This window comes from Lampetra planeri, chromosome 10, assembly GCF_965212315.1.
Source record: "Lampetra planeri chromosome 10, kcLamPlan1.2.h2, whole genome shotgun sequence".
NCBI classification, from domain to species: Eukaryota; Metazoa; Chordata; class Hyperoartia; order Petromyzontiformes; family Petromyzontidae; genus Lampetra; species Lampetra planeri.
In genome coordinates, this window is record NC_136116.1 from 7,549,873 (window position 1) to 7,570,472 (window position 20,600).

General features: G+C 44.2%; 1 protein-coding gene across 7 annotated transcripts in view; it reads right to left on the reverse strand.

The window, feature by feature from the left end:
- LOC144720951 (RNA-binding motif, single-stranded-interacting protein 1-like) overlaps positions 1 to 20,600 on the reverse strand; it is a 273,511-nt gene that overhangs the window by 57,424 nt on the left and 195,487 nt on the right. For all 7 annotated transcript variants that reach the window (XM_078598148.1, XM_078598146.1, XM_078598151.1 and 4 more), the window contains one exon: positions 984 to 1,171. In XM_078598148.1, coding sequence (XP_078454274.1) covers positions 984 to 1,171 — 188 coding nt within the window. The remainder of the gene's footprint in view (positions 1 to 983; positions 1,172 to 20,600) is intronic.

Genomic DNA, 20,600 nt, shown 5'->3' on the forward strand with positions numbered 1-20,600 from the left:
TCAGGCGCTCGCCAATGGAACAGGTGCACGCCGTTTTAATGGATGCTGCACCTTCAGGCTTGCTCGATTATCAATTCAATTTCTTTTAACATTTAACCAGGCGAGGACCCATTGAAATACAATATCTATTTTTCGAGAGGGACCTCGTTATCTGCGCAAGAAATGTGCGGTCTGTCGGCATTTATTTATTCTCTGGCTAAGTTTACGTCTGAATTTTTCCTTTTTTGTCATGCGCGATTCTGGCTTTGGGAAGGGGCACTGCGTTGGGTGACGAGACTGGTGGCAGAATAGCAGCCGCAAGAGCGGAGAGAGTGCCCAAGAGGACCTGACCACCGTGGTCAGGTCCTCTTGGGCACTGTGTCTCGTGCGTCACGAGTGGGATTAAATTGTGGAGTCACAGGGCAGCGAGGAATAGTGGTGACGTTGATAGACATTGATATGCAAGCAGTGGAAAGACAACAGTTAATGGGGAGGTAAAAGTTACAGGTGGAAGGTGCAGCCTCGCAATTGCTCGTTCACTCCACTGCTGGCAAAAGGGCCCCCCCCCCCCACAAGAGGGAGGTCTAGAGAACCCTTCCAGATGGTATTTTGGCCTCTTCTTTCACACTTGCCAAAAAATATTGGAAGAATTGGGAGTGCCCACACTTTACCTTACCGCACGTGACCTGCCGATCAATGAAGTTGCGGCGTGCCCATTTGTTTCTGCTGGCCGGACAGAGGCGGCGGAGATTTGAGAAACTTGCCCCACTGTTTCAACTGCTGCGCTGGGAGAAGGAATCGAAGCGACGACCTTTGCATTGCGACTCCCGTGTGCTAACCATCACCACCGCTGCAGCATCCCGGCAAAACAGCACCGTGAAGGATGGTCATGGCGTGGCGACGCCTTGACACGCAGCGGAGAACAGATCATGGACAATTGTTACGACGGTGCTGGTGGTGCAAGTGAATTGCTGCTGCTGCGGCGGCACTGTGCGCGAACTCACGGCTGGCACAGCTTGGTGAGGTCCTGGTCGGTGGTTCCGGGCGGAAGGCCTCGTATGTACAGGTTGGTCTTGCTCAGGTGGTCAGCCAGGATGCCGTTCCCTCCGCCCCCAGCGCTGGTGCTGCCGCTGTTGCTGCTGAGCGTGCTCGGACTGGCAGGAGCCAGGGGGTGGCTGCTCGCCGCATATGGCTGCAGAGTAGCGGAGAGAGAGCGGAGGACACGGGGCACGTGGAGAGAGGCGGAGGGAGAGAGGACAGAGAGGAGGACAAGGTCAGGCATACATACAGCTAACGGTGTGTATGTGTACAGTAGGGTTGCTACCGGTTCCTGGCTTTCTCAGGGGGTCGTCTTCTTGTTGAGGAAGCTGTCCTGGGATATCTGCAAGTCTTCCTGGGACATTCAAAGTGCCGTTTTTTTGTCAGTTGCATTATAATACACCACTCAAGGCAATGCAATTGCATGCAGTTCTCCCCGATTCTGGTCTTGGGAGATATTCATATTTCAATGACATGTCGGTCCCAGTTTTTTTGCTCCTCAGGTGGAAACCCTTGTATACATCCCTTTAGGGGAATACCTAAAACATTACAGAACTAAGCGCTCTGTTAATTTCATGTAGGGTATGTTTATGTTAAGCCACGATTTGCCAATCACCAACATATAAAAAAACATATAAAAATAAAAAAACATCGTATAACCAGAGAAGCCTTATCAGGTATCAAGGTTCTTTGTCAAGATAGTCCCACATTTGGATGTTTTGCCAATACCTTTGTTTAGTTTGCCTTACATGTGAGATGATACGAGAGTATATGCACGGCCCTTTGTCAATCCACTGCTGGATGAAGGCCTCCCCAAGCCAATGCAGGTCAGGGGGTTATTTGACAACAATTCGACATGTTAATCAATGTCGGTTTGTAAAAGCAGGGACCACACAAGTGGTAGCTTATGAATGGAGTGCAGCAATGGATTTTGCTGCACTGCTCTCTGAGTTATAAAGTATTTTTTTTTCCAGGACACACTCCAATCAGGAGTTTAGATTCGGTTGCGTTCAGAATTAGATCGACGCAATGTTTGCGCAAAAATTTGGAAATGGTCAGGTGAAACTGGACCGACTGCGGTCGAATCTGAATGTGACCAATCAACAGTGGGTCACGTCCTGACCGGATTTTTCTCTTTTTACAATTCAACAATGAAGAATTAAAAACAGGCTGCAAGAATGATGATTTGTGAGCCTGTCCATGTGCACCTTTGTGTGTTTATCCCACCTCGCATGTGCGATGTGGCTTGCCTGGGTTCTATGGTTGTTTACCCACACAAGAGGTAAAAACATTCCTTCATTAAAAAGGCAACGGTCAAAACATCCCAATGCAGGATATCATTGAACAAGAGCAGCGATGCTCCTTGAATCCGTCTCCGGACATACACTGTCTACGCAATTCATATGAATTCAAGTCCAATGTATTGGGGTGGATCAAAAGACTGATCCAGGTTACAGCTGCTGAATTGTGCACCGGATTCGATGGGGGTTCAGAATCAGATACTGAGACGAATTCGTGGAACTAGCCGTGCACCCTCTACCAAATATAGTGACGTTTGGGAAAAAGACACTCCCACTATTCTGAGAAACTTGTCTGATATTTTAACGATGGGCACAAAGATTGAGAGTGGTTAAGCATTTCCGCAAGACATGTAACAATTCATCCCCCACAGAACAGAGTTTAATCTTGTTTTTTGCGCATATATATTTCTTTGTTTCTCATTTTTTCTCGGTACAGTTAGTTGACCACATTAGCCTAAATGTTTCACAAGCATATCATTAGCATACACTCAGCATACATGGAAACAATGAATTCGTACACAAGCCGATGGATCTACACGTATCATGAGCATACGAATTAGCGGGTGTAATGATGCATACATTCATCAATTTATATTGAGCCTTCTAGTTCAAATCGCATTTGTAAGAATCAATGTTTTTACGTGTATGTTTTGCGAAAAGCCTCACATGACACCCCTACAGCCACTAGAGGCCGCTACAATCACCGCACTATTTTAAAAAAATGTGGTTCTTGATTAAATTGCAAATTTGCATTGCAACAATGATTCAATCGTTAGGGAAGGCAAATCACTGCGCATCTTATAAGAATACATTTTAATCGATTAATCAATACCACATTAATTTATGAATACCCACATATTGCCCCATCGCAAGGGATGGGCCCATCTCTGTACTGCTCTGGGGTAGTATTATTATTATTATTGAAATATTGTTGCTAAGGTGTTTGTCAACATAACTATTATAATAAACAAGACAGGACAATCCAAAGGAATACTTTTCATTACGCAAAAAAATCCCCACGGACACATCCACAACTTTGCAACTGTTGAGAATAAACAACTACCAGGCATTTACAAGATGCACCAGAGCTCGGCGTACATTAATAAGGCATTTCATTGCATTTAACAACCGAGGCTGCACCCTTCACTATTCCCAAATCCATTTCTATACTGATGGCAGCTTCTGCAGTGCATGACCCCTGTTGCCCTTGGAAGACTAAAGTTTCCGCGCTGTTCTAAACAAGTGATTGAAGCTGTGTACGGACGCTGAAATATACAAACTCTTCGTGTTATTTCCAGAAACTAAAATATGTATCACTCCCACTAGAAAATTGTATTACTCTGTTCGTTCCCCACTGACCAATTATTCTCAAACACATATCTTGACATCTGGATACACTCAGATCAAAATTTCCAGGAACGTGCCGAAGAAGTCCAAATTAAACTTAAAATTACATTGAGGTTTTAAATTTTTTATATTTTATGTAACACGATTTTCCCTCTCCGCCCACAAACATTTGCCAATGGCCTGCTTCACACTGCTACTTGTGTTTGGGGTCAGTTGCACAGTAGTCCCAAGCACCGAGTTGTCAATTCCTCCTGAATTTCAACAATGTCTCAACAATTGATACTTGTTTTGTTGTTTGCAAATATTGTCTTTTCCCCAATTCATTCCAATTGCTGTCGGTGTCATGTCACAAGATAAAATTTCACGGAACGGTGAAACCCTGTGTTTTATAGAATGCATCCCAAAATGACATGGCATCAAACCGCTTGTGAAATTCATCCAAGTGAGCCCTTTTATTTGCATGCCCTGCGAAATAAAAATGTTCATAGCATGGCAGTCAAACTGATTTTTTTTTTCATTTGAATTTTCGAAGATGGAATTTAGCCAAATTTAATGAAAAATCTCAACTTGTACCTAAGAACCCTGTTCATTGTATGGAATGACTGGCCAGATTCGATCCCAGGATCTCAGTGATGTTGGCTCAACACCCTGATCTCAATATCTGAGCAATATCTAATGTGTCTTTCTTGTGTCATCTTTATATGAATGCATAGGCATACTGACCTTTACATTCAACACCTATGCAATATCATCCCCACCCCCATCTGTCAAGTTTTCCGATCAACTGGTTTGCAGGTGTGTTGTCGAATATTTCATCGGAGAATCATGAGAGATAGCAGCAGCCTCTGCATGCCATCATCCAGCAGTGAATCAACCGATGCTCAATATGATGATGTATATGGATGTTGAACTTATTTCGCACCGTAGATAGTCAACCTATGTACAACCGTGCTAATCTCAAGTGCGGGGGGTGGGGGGGAAAGACAACATACTATCAATACAGATATTAATATATTTCAATCTAAGACAGGGATCAGGTCTGCTTTGTAAGATCATGCTACATTCAACAAATCTGTGCAATGAAAACCTTCTCCTCTGATGTTTCAGTTCCGTCGAATAATATTGTTAAACACTACGATCCACACCCACACACACACACGCGACCCCCAGAAGCAGCACTGGGAATTCCACAATTGATACATACAACCCCTCTAAATGTCTCCTGTTGATACAGAATTGGGAAATTCTTATGAATGCTTAAGTTACGTTGAGAAACAGCCTTGGAATGAATACAAATGGAAGCAGCAACGCATTCACTACAGAAAAGGCACAACAGAATCCACGTCAGACTTTTTTCCTGAACGCTCCATGATAATACAACAACAAGAAATGAAAAAAAAAACGCCGTTACCCTTGTCAGTGGTTATACAGAGGACACAATGCAATGTAGATTCCTGGGACCACACAAGCAATGCGGAGGCACAGGGAGAGTGAGAGAGAGGTTGCATGCTTGGCCACCTCTGCTGCTAGTGTTTTTGCTCGCAAAAAAGGGCAGCCAAATGCCGCACAGGTAGCGAGGGAATGAATAGCGTGCACTGTACAATGAAATTTATGGTTTGTATACGAGCCCTTTAAACAAAACGCCCACGGAACTGGAGCGTGGCATGAAAAAAATGCACAACCGGTGTCCCTGTTTCGGGCGCATGTGTCCCGCGTAATGAAAACAAATGGAGCAGTAATCATAACAATTTAAATACGCCGGCTCGCGTCACCGAGATGTGCACCGTGAATTATGGCAAAAGCCGGCCATTAATCAGGCAGCCGCAAACCCAAAGACACAACAAACTAAAGTAGACTTATCTGAGATTTCTTTTTTTTAACAACCCATGACACTATTTAAAACCCCAGATACTTGTTTTATGGTGTTCTGCTGTTGATCAAAGGGCCAGTAAAAGGTAGAAACCAAGACATTACATCACTGTCAAGTAGTTCATGCATGCTCCGTTGCAAGTGGGTCCTCTATGTCAATGCCCAAGTAGTGCTAAAGGACACAGACCCGATGTTTCCTTGCTCAAAGCCATTAAGCGAAATAAAAGAAAGAAAATTCCCTCCATTTCCCCCATCCGATATAGCGTCTCATATGGCCAAATAGTAACGTAAATTGATGCTCGATTAATAACAATTATCCACTGCTGGATGAAAACCTCAGGGCCTCCTCATTTTGTCAGTCATGGTTGGTTGTTTGACCATACTTCACCATGTTAGCCAGTGTTGTTGGTTCGTTGGATGATGATCCATCACAGATATCACTTGCTACTGATGTTAGCCTTGGCTAGGAATCAAATTCAGGTCACCAGGTTCCACAGTGCAGCGCAAAAACCACCGGGTCGCCAGCGTTAAAATCGCAAGTGCCTCCATGGGGTTGCACACCATGCACACTCGCTGAATTAGACCAAGCCTAAAATGCGGACCCGGCTGTTAGTACCTGGCAATCAAAAGCTTGGTAGGAAGTGATCATTCTTGTATGGAGCAGATCACGCTGTTCCGAACAACCGTTTGGCCTTAGATGGGTCATAACTATCGCCAACTCATAGCGTGACTTGTTTGAAACAATCAGGCAACATATTTTGGCAAGCTGAACAATGTATTAATTGGACGACCGGTTTACCTAAACTGCAAGACGGGCCAAGATTTTACGAGCAGAATTTCCCCCAGCAATATTTCACCCTGTGCAGGAAATTACTGCGTGCGTGTGGCTGGACTGCACGACATCGCTGTGGCGTTCTGAGATTACACAGAAATTCGAAAACATAACACGATGACGGCCCATGCCTGCCAAGAGGAGTGCGGTGCAGTTCAGGGACCGGGGGAGGGTTTATCTTTTCTGGCCGACAGGGTCATGGAAAAAGACTTTCTGCTGGGCAGTGAAATGTGGCCGCAGGAATTAAGGAGATGGTTTAGTCTGTAAACTGCTGGCTCTTAGACAATTTGTCACAAGGTCACGCGCTCAAACACAACCAAATCAGCGACTGGCGTGCACATCGCACGTACGATGCGAGAAAATAAAGTGGAGAGAAGTGAATTTATAAGGGAAAGGTTGTGGTGGTTTTGTGGCCGCAATCTACTGCCCTGATTCCTGGGTCACTCATCCTGTCTGATGAGAGCTGCAGGGGTCCGCTTTCATCTGTTTACCAGCCAAACTGATTGTGCAGATTTGGCGACAACAGGCGACCAAAGCCATACATCAGTGAGCAGACACCCGCATCACTCTTTAAAGTTACATAGCTAAGTTAAAGAGGCTTCCCAACGAGCAATGCATTGCGATGTTGAGTTGTTTTCCACTTGTCAATTAAACCAATGTGTTCTCTGCCCACACTTGGTATTCTTCTTATGTTTATCATCCCAAAAGGAAGCTGTCAGTTTCCCATCCCACTCAAACGCAATGGAATTCAAACAATCCATTGCCTTTAGAAGCTGAAGTGATCCAACTGAATTAAAACGTTTATTTTGCAAAGAACTTGGACTTAAGGATGATGGTAATGATGTTACTGGCACCATTGTGTCAGATTTTGTTTTTGTAAAGCCGCCAAACACCGATTCACCAGTAATATGCAAACAATACACAAGCCAGTCTTACATGTTTGAAAAAAAAAATACAGTTAAAATGATCCATTCACCTGCGAAGTAAACATTCTACTCTGCTGCATTTAATATTTGATAGTGGTTTGCCTGTGAACTTGATAGTGGTTTTCCTACTGCTGTTAAGTTCTGAAAACTGTCAGGCAACATTTTTGTAAAACCTCACCCCCACCCCCCCAAACTTATCCCCCCCCCCCAACCTACCCTCCCCAACCTACCCCCCCCAAATCTTATCCCCCCCCCCAATCTACCCCCCCACCACCTACCCCCCACCACCAAACCTACCCCTCTCTCCCCCACCGGTAATGGGCCGAACAGCGCGCTCTCAAACTGTCCAAAATGAGAAAAACAGCCATACACGAAAACCATTATGCGAAGTGCAAAGCAATTACAGTGGCAAATTACTAAGCAAAGAATTTTAATTGACATAATCCTACTCACACTCCCCATAGTCGATAACGCACTGTCAATAATGGTTGTGTGGAAAATGAGCCGGGATCATTTGTGCGAGCGCGCGTTTTGCATGGGCACATTGAACCAACCCAACCGGATTCTCTAATTCTATTTCAGGGCCCGCGCTCCTGTCATTGTGCAGCAGAGGATGATGGATGATGTAGTCCCTTTGCTGCTCTACAGAGACTTATGGCCGCAAATTCTCTTCCCACCCCCTCCCCTCGCACTGCACGCGTTCCCCGCCCCGCGATCCCCTACCAAGTGATGCGCAATGAGCAGCTCTGCCCATCGCGAGAAGATGCGACCAACGAGCTCGTCAGGTCTGCGTGTTGCTTTCATAATTCCCCAGCCGAAATTAATTTTTTCAAAAAGTAAGAGAGCTCCCCCTCCTCCCCCCCCCCCAATATTGTGAATGACACTCCAATGGCTTCGACAAGCAGTTGAAGAATGTAAAATGTCTTGCCCAGTGGAGGAGTCCCCCCCCCCACACCACCCCCAAGCCGTTGTTTTTTTTTTCTACGTGGCTTTACCGAAAGACCCAAAGAATATGAATGTAAATAACGATCACCGTTCTTGGCACGCACGGTTCTATGTCGTGTGCGTCGTTTGCTCAAAGTGTGAGCGGCAACCGCGGTGCATTATGTAATGCAGATAATGCAAGGGTCTACATTGTTGGGTTGTTTATATATCGCTGCGGCGTAATTAAAACGAAATAACAATTAAGTCAATTTCACCTCTTTAAAGTACAGTCTCGCGAAATATAAAATGACAATTACAGGGCATCCAATTACTTTTCATTTTAGTTATGCCAATTTGTCGCAACGGAGGTAGACATGGATTCAATGAAAGATTTTGGGCTTTTTTTCTATCTCAAACTTATTCAATCTCTATTTTTTTTGGTATATCCACACGCCTCATTAAGGCAATCCAACGCCAAACAATCCCTACCCCCTGCGGATGGCCTTGCGAGCACTGTAATGAGACTCAATTAATGCAGCCCTTGAACGCGAGAACACTCTGCACCCTGATTCTTCTCCCGAATCCATCTCCGCCCCCAGCACACACAACCCAACCCCGTAACCCACCCACCACCCCCCCAACCTCTCTTGACACGGCAAAAGGCCCGGTCAACACGTCGACCAACCTCAAGGGGCGCCGCAAGTTGGACAAACAGATGAGCATCTACTGACCAGCGCGTCTGTCGACGGCACTAAACGCCCTCCCGGACGCAACGGTGGTGGCGCTCCCATTTGAAAGCCACGCGTGTGGGGACACGGACACATTTGAAATTGCATTGTCGTGTTCGATAGAGGTTAGAAACTCAATTTGAGAGGTTAGCAAACCAAGTGCTCTGGGACCTATGCTGATACTTAAAAAAAACACACCGCCACAGCCACATATATGCAGGCAAACGCTGCGTGTATTTGCGCGTGAAATACGCTTGTTTGCGGGGTATGTTGTTGTTGAAGACTAAACGCGTTTAGGTAAATGCAGTATCTACCGTTAATAAATTGCCTATACACACAAATGTATTTTGTGTATAGTGGCTAAGCACTTAGTCAATGAATGGGAGAGTTTAATGTAATTTCTCTCGCAAGAAGTGAGGATATTTTGTTTTCAAAGAAAAGAAGTGCGAATGGCGCGTGCTTGTGTATGTACATAAAAAAAACCCACACAATTAGGGAGCCAAGTTATATCTCATCATCACTGTCTTCATATTTAACCCGTTTAGCATTCCAGGTGAATGGGAGCCAAGGACAATTAAATTGCAAGATATGTATGCAGAATACGCGATTCATGTGTTGTTCCGTCCTCCGAGATTAGGCGAACAAAGGCATGCCATGCGCCACTGTAAGTCAATAAATAATGGCACCGAATACTATTTATATGCATACAATATCCAGACTTGTTAATTTGGAAAATAAATTTCCCTACCAAAATCATTTGTTTCGAGATTATATTGAACATTTAATAGCTTGTCACTGGCGAGCATGTACATTACAGGCACCTTATCAGAGATGAATGGATCCTCCACGCTCCAATGAACACCTTCACCTTCACATTCCTTTTCATTTTCCTGTCCATTCTATTCCATTTAATTCTGTTCCATTCCTCTCCCACTCCAATGCCATTTCAACCCAAATCAGTTCAATCCATAACAATCTGTGTCAGATTCTGTGATACTTTATTATTTCTTAAAGGGTACAATATATGTTTAATGATGTGACTGAAGTCATTTTTTCTCCCATATAATTTCCTCCTCTGGCTATTCTCTGCTGTGTCCTGCAGTGAAGGCTTCATAATTTTTGGGTTAATTCTGTACAATAGACTTGACGCATTGAGTCTGATCGCAACGTATATGCAATGTCGCATGTATTTACATACTCGTGAATAATAATAATAATGTGTGGCCCTTTGTCAAAACACTTCTGCATGATCGCCTCCTCATGTTGTGTTCATCATGGGGATTTGTTTTAGCATAATTTTCCATGCTGGCCAGTGTAGGGTTAGTAAATGGAGAGGTCCTAGGACGATTCAAAAATATAATATACCGCTTACATGCGCCAATTACAATCACGATTTGGAGTTGTAAAGCATCAAAATGTGATCGCAGCTCAAGACATACAGTACGTACAACTCAGGTGGCAAATTGGAAGGGTTTGGTGCATTAAATGTTATTTTTGCTAGTAAAGCACCTGACATTTTAAAAGTGAGCCATCACTTTATGCGGATATTACAATAAGTGTATCGCAGGCATTAAAATGTGTCACTGTATTTGTACCGCAGGCATTATAACAAGTGCACTCCCCGAGATAGGAATTCGTTTATAAAATACAAATAAAATACCGTGCATCACAACCAATATTTACTTTCATGCGTATAAAAAATATTAAAGATGTAAACCCGTTTTTGCCAATACAAATAGTAATAATAATTTAGAAAGGCACCCTTAAGCAATGAATCTGAGAGCACCATGCATATAGACGAGCAAAATAAGAGAGCAGTGACCGGAGTAAGAAAGACGACAGAGACAAGATCGAGAATGAGACAAAGCGGCCAATTTAAACAGGTGGTAGGGTATTCAGCTGGGACTTCTCCATCGACCGCGAGTTCCTTGACCTCCGGTGGCAGGGAATTCCATAGCCTGGGCGCCATGCAAACAAGAGCCAGGTGGGGTCACCCTAGGTTCGAAGCCTGGAGCGCGGTTTACGCTGAGTTAGGGCATGATCAGTGGATCTCATCTCTGCTTTTGATCTTCCACGAAGCTCATGGTCCACCCTAAACTGCATCCATCAAAAGCCATGGCAGATGCGGATACCTGATGCACAGATGGAATATTTAAAACTCTCCAATGTGTGACTGTGGTCATCCAGAACAAACCATACAACATATAACGATACAATGCCTGATCCACATATACAAAGGAGAGATTACAGTGATACACTCCACTGCTCCTGACAAGGTTATATGGTTTTACCACCTGAATGTGAAATTTTAGTTGTTGCTCTGCATCTACATCAGCCATACAAAATAAGGTGGATCTCAGAGATCTCCATGGAGGAGTGTGTGGCTGGGTAGTGGAGTGTGTGGCTGGGTAGTGGAGTGTGTGGCTGGGTAGTGGAGGGTGTGGCTGGGTAGTGGAGGGTGTGGCTGGGTAGTGGAGTGTGTGGCTGGGTAGTGGAGTGTGTGGCTGGGTAGTGGAGGGTGTGGCTGGGTAGTGGAGTGTGTGGCTGGGTAGTGGAGTGTGTGGCTGGGTAGTGGAGGGTGTGGCTGGGTAGTGGAGGGTGTGGCTGGGTAGTGGAGTGTGTGGCTGGGTAGTGGAGTATGTGGCTGGGTAGTGGAGTGTGTGGCTGGGTAGTGGAGTGTGTGGCTGGGTAGTGGAGCATGTGGCTGGGTAGTGGAGTGTGTGGCTGGGTAGTGGAGTGTGTGGCTGGGTAGTGGAGGGTGTGGCTGGGTAGTGGAGTGTGTGGCTGGGTAGTGGAGGGTGTGGCTGAAATCAACTGCTAGATGTATGGTGGAGCACACCCAGTTAAAGCTTTGAAGTCATGGTAATGAGAAAATAAGACAAAAAAGGGAAAGAGCAATTTTTTTTTTATAAAAACACTTGTTTAGTTTCGATTTAAAGCTTTCGTGACTGCAGGGATTCATATTCTTGGTTCTTTCGGTAAAGTCACGTAGAAGGGAAACAATAAAATAATAAAAATATAAAATAACATTTTCACGACGTTTCGATTGCAACACAAGCAATCATCATCAGGTCGTAAAAATGATTTTGTCTTATATTTTTATTATTTTATTGTTTCCCTTCTACGTGACTTTACCGAAAGAACCAAGAATACTTGTTTAGTTGTTTTCTTACCTTTGTAAGTTTGAGTAAAAAAATCTTAAATATACTAAATAATGACTTCATCATTTAACTGTTCACCTGAGGGCATGCTATTTCATTTAAATTTGGGAAACAATACATTGAATGCTACACTGATACTCTATTTTTTTAATAATGGAACTTAGCCCATACATGTTTACATCTATACATTTTAATTTAAATCAGGCACTAACTTTACTCTTCATTTACTACGCAACAACATTTTAACACAGTGGCTGAAAAAAGGTACATACTGCAATACTAACGCGCTATAGCATAGCAGGCGCAAAATGTTCCATATATTTTATACATTATAAAAGAGGACAGATGAAAACCATCTGATGATGATGTCGGCACACACAATGTGGCGTTGATGTGTTTGTCTGGAACATTTCCTTCTGCATGACAATCACAGGCATGGGCAGAGGTACGGACCAGAGGCACGTGCCTTCTTTGAAATCGGGCAAAATGTTATTTCAGTCATCTTCACCGTAATTCGTATGAGGTGACTTTATGCGAACGGTAATCATCACGAAGATTTTGTTTTACTGTTGTAATGGAAGGTTTTACTTTTAGACGTTGAAGGTTTTTTTTTCCATAACACTGTGTAACATTTTTTTTGTCCCAGGGTAGTAAGTGTTACTTCATAATTGCTTATGCCTCAAAAGTAAAAAAAAATGGCTATTGTTCCCCACAAACTTTGCTTTTGTGACCAGGACAGTGATATTTAGAATTTTTTCTATTTTCCAGAACATTCCAAATAGATTCAGTGCTGAGTAAACTTGGAGTACCTTCTAGAACTTTCCAGTAATATAAATAGTAGTATAAATACAGGGGCCTTAAGCCCACTAGTTCAGTTTAGTTCCAACTGCCTAAGTGGATACATATTTGCATTTTTCTGAGATGGTATCAAGAGGATGCAAGCATCCGGCCTGCGGGCAATTTATCAAGACAAGATCAAAAACGTAGTCTGTGGAAGCATCTGCTAAGATGTGTGAGGCCTACAAGGCATATTTCAGCATGCCTGTTGGGGATCAAGACAAACCCTGGACACCTGATTTCATCTGCGAGCAAAGCAAAAAAACTCTTGAAGGTAAGATTGACAATTTTTGCGCGGAATTTAATGTTATAACATTTGTAAAAAAAAATTAAATTGTAAAAGTTTTTAATTTTAGAATGTTTTACAATTTTAAATGTTATTGAAAAAAGATATCGTATATGAAAAATGTTGCGAGAATCTCTTACACATTAGTCATGGATGAAATAAATGTATTTTTGTAGGATGGTACAGAGGGGAAAAGAGAGCCATGAAGTTCGCTATCCCAATAATTTGGTGGGAACCCACTGACCACTCAAGCTACTGCTACTTCTGCATGGTGGATTCTTCCAAACGTCGAACTGGCAAGAATGCACCTACTATCACGTATCCGGACCTTCCTTCATCCATCGCCCTGGTGCCACACTGCCATGAGCTCCCCATACCCACTCCTTCAGAGAGAGCAGCCGTCTTTAGAAGAAAGCAGCAAGTCAGAGAGCGAAGAAGACGTTGTAGATCCAGATGACAATTTCAGAGGAGGAGCTGAGGAGAGAAACCTATACTACCCCAACCAAAACGACCTCAACGACTTGATCAGAGATCTTGGTCTCACCAAGTTCAATGCTGAGCTGTTGACGTCTAGACTCAAGCAGTGGAACTTGTTGTATGAAAGTGTGCAAGTCGCATATCAGAGGAAGCGTCACCAACCTTTTTGCAGCTTTTTCACCCGTCAAGATGGGCTCTGCCTCTGCCACAATGTGACCAGTCTGTTCGAGGCAATCGGAATCGCCTGTAACCAGAATGAGTGGCGCCTCTTCATTGACAGCTCACCCAGGAGCCTCAAAGCCGTGCTGCTCCAAAATGGTAACAAGTACCTGTCTCTTCCCCTGGCTCACTCGGTGCACCTCAAAGAAGATTACAACAGCATCATGACCTTGCTGGACGCCTTGAAGTATGATGAGTATGGCTGGGAGGTCATCGGAGACATCAAAATGGTGGCATTCCTGATGGGTCTCCAAGGCAGTTGTACCAAGTTTCCCTGCTATCTTTGCCTTGGGACAGCAGGGACACCAAGGCACACACCACAGGCGGGACTGGCCACAGCGGACCGAGATCTCTGTGGGGAGGAACAACGTCAAGTGGGAGCCACTGGTGGACCACTGGAAGGTGCTGATGCCACCACTGCACATCAAATTGGGCCTAATGAAACAATTTGTCAGAGATGTAGATAAGGAGTCGGCAGCCTTCAAGTACCTACAAGACTTCTTCCCTAAACTGTCTGAGGCAAAGGTCAAAGCCGGTGTCTTCGTCGGACCACATATAAAGAAGATCCTAGAGTGCAATGAATTCCGCATGAAGCTCACTAGTAAGGAGAAAGCGGCTTGGAACAGCTTTGTCGCAGTGGCTCGTGGCTTCCTGGGCAATCACAAGGTCGAAAACTATGTGGAGCTAGTTGAGACTCTGGTGAAGAACCACGGCTCAATGGGCTGTAGGATGTCCCTCAAAGTCCATATCCTTGATGCTCATCTTGATAAATTCAAGGAGAACATGGGAGCGTACTCAGAGGAGCAAGGCGAGCGCTTTTACCAGGATATACTGGACTTTGAACGCCGCTACCAAGGACAGTATACCGAGAACATGATGGAAGACTACATTTGGGGGCTGATTCGTGAAAGTGATTTACAGTATAATCGTAAATCTCGAAAAACTACTAACTTCTAAATCTTTTGTAGTATTTTTTGTATTACTTTAGTATAAATACATGTTAATTTTGATTCATGTTTTTTTTTTCTGACTTTATGTGAACGAAACGACACAAATTCGCCCGTTTTCTCATTGAAAATAGGTAAATTTCAAAATATCACTGTCCTGGTCACAAAAGCAAAGTGTGTGGGGAATAATAGCCATTTTCTATACTTTTTAGGCATAAGTAATTACTAAATAACACGTATTACCCAGGAACAAAAATTGTGTTACATAGTGTAATTAGTTGTCTGTGTTTACTCAAGGGTGTGAGAAAAAAAAAATTTACACTTACGAATTCATTTCCGCTGAAAATAAATTACAAAGTTAGTCAAGGATTATGCGACGGACCTTTATCCTTGAAACTGAATGTAAAGTTCGGGAGAATATCTTTAGAGAGTTGGTAAACCTACATATCAAGAGGTTTGTTATTACGTTCATATTATGCCTTTCAGTGCTCGCAATGCATTTGCTTCGGATAGGTGAAGAGAAAATGTATGTTTTTTTGCAAGTATTTTAACATGAGCAAAATCATGATTATAGATTAGATTATAGATTAATTCTTGGACACAATACCGTGAGATTCCTTTTTGGTAGAACAAAGATAGTAAAATGTGATATTATAAATGTAAAATAAATATTAAATGTAATACTGCCAATGTGTTACTGGTAGATGTACATGGCTGTGCTTATAATAACGGTGTTAAGTATGTCAAAATAGAATTTTTATCCTATTCTAGGATAGTAAGGTGGTTTTACACATAAACGTATTTGTTGTTGTCTATTTAAATCAAATACCTAGTTTAACCGAGACAAGTATCGAGTGTCACGTGGATTTTTTTCTGTAAGCACTTATTTTAAACTGTCGTAAAACATTAATATTATAGTTTTTAAATGTCAAGTCTCCGAATAACAAATCACGTGTTCAAACCAATATTCATTGTGTCTTGCCCGTGACGTGTTTGCACACAATGTTTCATGTGCTTTAAAAATGTGGGAGAAAAAATACATCATTTGAGCAAAAGAAAAACCATTTACTCAGTAAAGTATATGGAAAACTTAAGTAGCTATGCTAGCAAGCATTGAGAAAAATGAAGGCTTTTTTCCGTTTCAAAATTGGCGTAATACACTTGCATTATACCAGTGTTGCTAGATAAATTCTTCCCCACCACTAAATGGAATTGTGGTAAATGATGTTGTTGAAACCTTTAATAGGACCCAGCGACACTGGAGAGAGTGAGAGGGTTAGCACAGAGGTAGATTTGTGAGTTTTTCAAAATGATTTTTTTTACACACCGTTAAAGAAAATACAAAAGTTTAATGTGACCTAAGGATATAAATGGTTTATTAAAAAGAAAAAAGAAAAACCTTTCAGCCTCTTGAGGCGGCTCTCGGCCAGAGAAGCCGCCCAGCGGATGAAGAATCGGTTGCTTTGTGAGGAACTGTATTTATTCGCTCTTCAACGTCCGTGAGCGTGGCGCTTGATCTGATAAAGAGGCATTTTTTGACCGCATATGATTTGTGCACAAATATTAATTTATTACAAAACATGGCACCCAAGTGAGATGCGGCTCACAGCAGCCATAAACTAACACAATTTATTTGGCCGTTCATCAAGCGACAATGCATATAAGAACACGACGTCGCACGTGCCACTCAAAACAACCCAGGAAGTGCCCCCCGAGATGATTATTTATGCAACTTCCAGGATTCTGACAATGTAGGCCTGCGGGCAGAGCCATTTCTCAAGGATAGACGCACAATTCAGTGCAAGGGAAGTCTCAACGTTCCAGACAAAACGGCGTAAGATAAAGCGAGGCAGGTAAGGAGTCGGCTGGTTACCAAGCTGTCTAATTAAGCTGTTGAGGCGCACGGAACCACGGCACTGCAGCCCACCAGCTGTGCTCAGCCGAAAACCCAGAAATTGCTCACAACACAACTAAGTTAGGCCTCCATGGACGGGGGGGCGGGGGAGGAAATAACACAGTGCTGTGTACACAAAGACAAATATCCCATGTGCAGCCTACAAAGGCTGTTGGGGCACGATTGGGCGATGTGGCTGACAGCCCACATCAGGGAGCTGAGTCGATATAGCAGAGGCCAAGGATCCGATCAGATGTTTGCCACTGATGGTGGCCATGGCCAGGATTCGAACTCGGATTGTCGAGCACGTAGCGCAGTACGCTAACCGCGACATTACCACTCCCGACATGTATGAGGTCCTCGTGCTTTGTGTGTGCGCACACACACACACCTAAAAAAACCATAATCCCTTCCACACCGCATAGCACTGTCCTGATAGCCCTGTGCACCTTCACCACGCCTCCTCCCACCGAAGTCTGGCTTTTTCTCTCCCGCGCTCTCGCTCGTTCTCTCTCGCTGAGAAGTCGGCTGCTTTCGCCCTTGGTGGCAGCTTTTATTTAATCGCTTGACGCACGATGCTGAGATTGCGCCGCTCCTTTCGCGGTTCAAATGGGGAGGGCGACTTGCTTGTTGGGGGTTTTGCACAAAGCAGATAGGGAGAGCGTGGATGGGAGAAAAAAAACTGAAGACAAAAAAAAATCCGCTTATTCCACTGAAGGGTTTTGTCTGGTTATACGAAAACCCTGTCAAAGCTGTGAAATTGCTCTTTTAAAAGCTTAAAGTTGTGCATTTGATTCAGTGTAAATATCAGCCTGTATCACACTGTGACAGCGAAATCCAAAGGTTCAGTGCATTAGACAAAGGGTGTTTGTATGAGCACACACACATGCTGCACACACTTCCTCCGGGCACTTAATCCTTAAATGACAGTCAACTTTTGCCTTTCAAAGCCCGCATGCTGTACTGACCTCTGCTGCCCTTCCTTTCCCATCAAATGCATGATCTCATGTTTTACAAAGATGCTTTATTTTCATATTTTCCCCTGGATATCGAATTTGAGTACATTTTGTCCATGGCTATACAATTTGCCGTTTTCCATAATGAAAGTGGCCAGGGGGGGGGGGGAGGTTATTTGTACTTTTTAAATCCAGATGGAATTTGTGCAGTTAACATTTTTTGATTATTTATGCAAGCTATACCTGGCTTGCCAATTTAGCAAAAAAAAAAAGCTCTGTATAATAAAAAAAAGTGTATTTCTAGACTGTAAAACTTTTCTTTTTTAATATATTTTACTTTTGTGTCCAATTTGCCAACGTTAACACGTCTAGCACGTGACACTTTGTGAAGTAATTTTAGTTTGGGACCCACTTGGGGAATCTCATTGCCCTTCCATTAAACGAAGAAACAACAATTTGCAGAAATACTTCCAAGTCTGTCTGGGAGTATCCTGTCTGTGCACGGACAAATTAACTGGTGAGAGTTTTTGGAACACCTAACATCAGCTGTGACTGACAAATTAAACATGAGAAGCAGAGAGAGCTATCAATCATTCAATTGGACACGCCTGACGTTGAACTTTTGCAAAATGCGTGCTGCCTCTTTCGCAGATGTGCGGAATGGAGTTTTACTCCAGTGAATTGTTTTCAGCTGTGAAGCATTCACATTTAAAACCCCCCACCCCCCATTAATTTTACAAACGTGTATATAAACAAGACAACGATGATATCAGCTCATGTGCAGGTGCCACGTGGATTATTATACATTGCAGGAATGCGAGAGATGACGGTGGCTTAGGGGAAGCCTTCATCCAGCAGTGGATTGACCACAATGATTATGATTAACCACACTCACAGATGATCGTCACATATTAAACGATGGCAATATACAAGAACACATTAGTGTGGCGTGGTGGTGCAGTAGTTAATGCACGGTGTTATAAGCACACTTCCATGAGTTCGATTCCCAACCACAGCTGATGCCATTGGTGGGTGAAATCCTTGACCAGTCCTGCGCCCCTACCTTTCACCAACCCGCACTGATCGGCGTGGTGAAGTATGGTTTAACAAACGGACGAAGCCGGCACAGCACGGGAGAGCTCTCATCCAGCTGTAGCCCGACAAAGCGGCTGTGAATTAAACATTATTTATTTATTTGTACACAAGAACACATTCCATTTTTTTGGCTCGGAATGGCTTTAAAAAAAAAAACATGATCAAATATAATTAGTGTGTTTGCTCTAACAGCTTTAGGAGCTTATTGGACTTGATGTGCACCCCATAGCCTCTTGCCCAGTACACATCACCCCTCCCAGACACGCTCGCTGTAGGCCAAGCCTCGCGCTCCGGTAACAAATTCCCTCCCACTCACAAACCCAAAAACAGGCAGCTGGCTGGTCACGCATGATGAATGAAGTTCACCCCCCCCCCTTGCACCCTCTCAGTTCCCGCTCGAAACACAGCCATCAGCTTGGCCGCACTCTCCTCTGCTGCACCAGGTCGCGTTTACCTTTGCAGCCAAGAGAAACTAGAGCTTAACCCGACACACGTGTGCAACTCATGCCAAGGGGCCTTTCTCGCACATGCGACAAAGACGAAGATTCCCCCCGTGTAGCCTTCACAGACGGTTGGGGCGGGTGCTGTGTGCGAGCACCACGCCCGACCGCCTTTGTCTCCCGAGTGGAGATGTTTCCACACCGCACCACGTACTCATTTGAGGCCGAGGCTGCCTAGGGGAGGCCCAGGACCGGTTCAGATAATTGTCATTGCTGTTGACCGTGAGCGGGAATCGAACCCGGGTGGCCGGGTTCGTAGTGCAGTGTGCGAACCACTACACTACCGCTCCCCACTACCGCAACATGCGACACACACACGCAGGGAAATCTTCAAACTATGGCTGCTTATCACTCAGGGTGGGGTTGGTACACTGGGTAAGTGTGCACCATATATGCTGGTCTGCTGGTTCCAAGTGTTGACATACATGCACCTCTTCAAGCTACACCTGGTGTCACGCATGGAGGGCACACTGGTATGTGTATATGCAAGACTGCAGGTATGAAAGCATGCGCAAGAAAGCATGCGCACGTACATACACGCACAATCACTTCTTAAAACTGTGGGCTGCTGTCACTCAAGCTGACCACCACACTGTTACGTGTTCATAACACATGCTAGTCTAAATGCGTGTGCCAAGCATGTACACCGACAGCATAGAGCCACCATTTGCCACTATTTGGCAGTGATGTCACCACAGAGCTTGTGCCAAGCTAGGTGCACTATGATGTCACATGGAGCGTCAAAGGATTACTGGCAGCAGGTCATGGGACAAACCCAGGTATGATGGGTTAAATAGCGAGATTACTGGCGTGTGTACACAAAGACAAAATAACCCCCGAACAGCATTTAACAGACTTTTGGGGCAAGTGCTGTTAGCGATGACCTCTGAAGGCTGGCATGGCAGATGAGGGAGTGGGTGGCCTGCACCACACCTGACAATCTTTCTCTCCCCAGTGCCGATGTTTTACACTGCATCAAGTACTCATTCAAGGCTGTCGACCCAGCTATTATTGGTCCTGAGCGGGTATTCAAGTCGAAATCGCCAGTTTCGAAGTGCAGTGCACTGACCACGACACGACCGTTCCCAAGACAAAATACAAAGATCCCCTGCATAGCCATCACAGACTCATTTGGCAAGTGTTGTTTAGCAAGCGCATATGAAGGCCGGCACGGTACACAAGGGGGTGGGTGGCTAGCACCACATCCGGCCGCCTTTGTCTCCCGAGCAGCGATATTTACGCATCGCACCAGGTACTCATTTGAGGATCAGTCAGATAATCGTC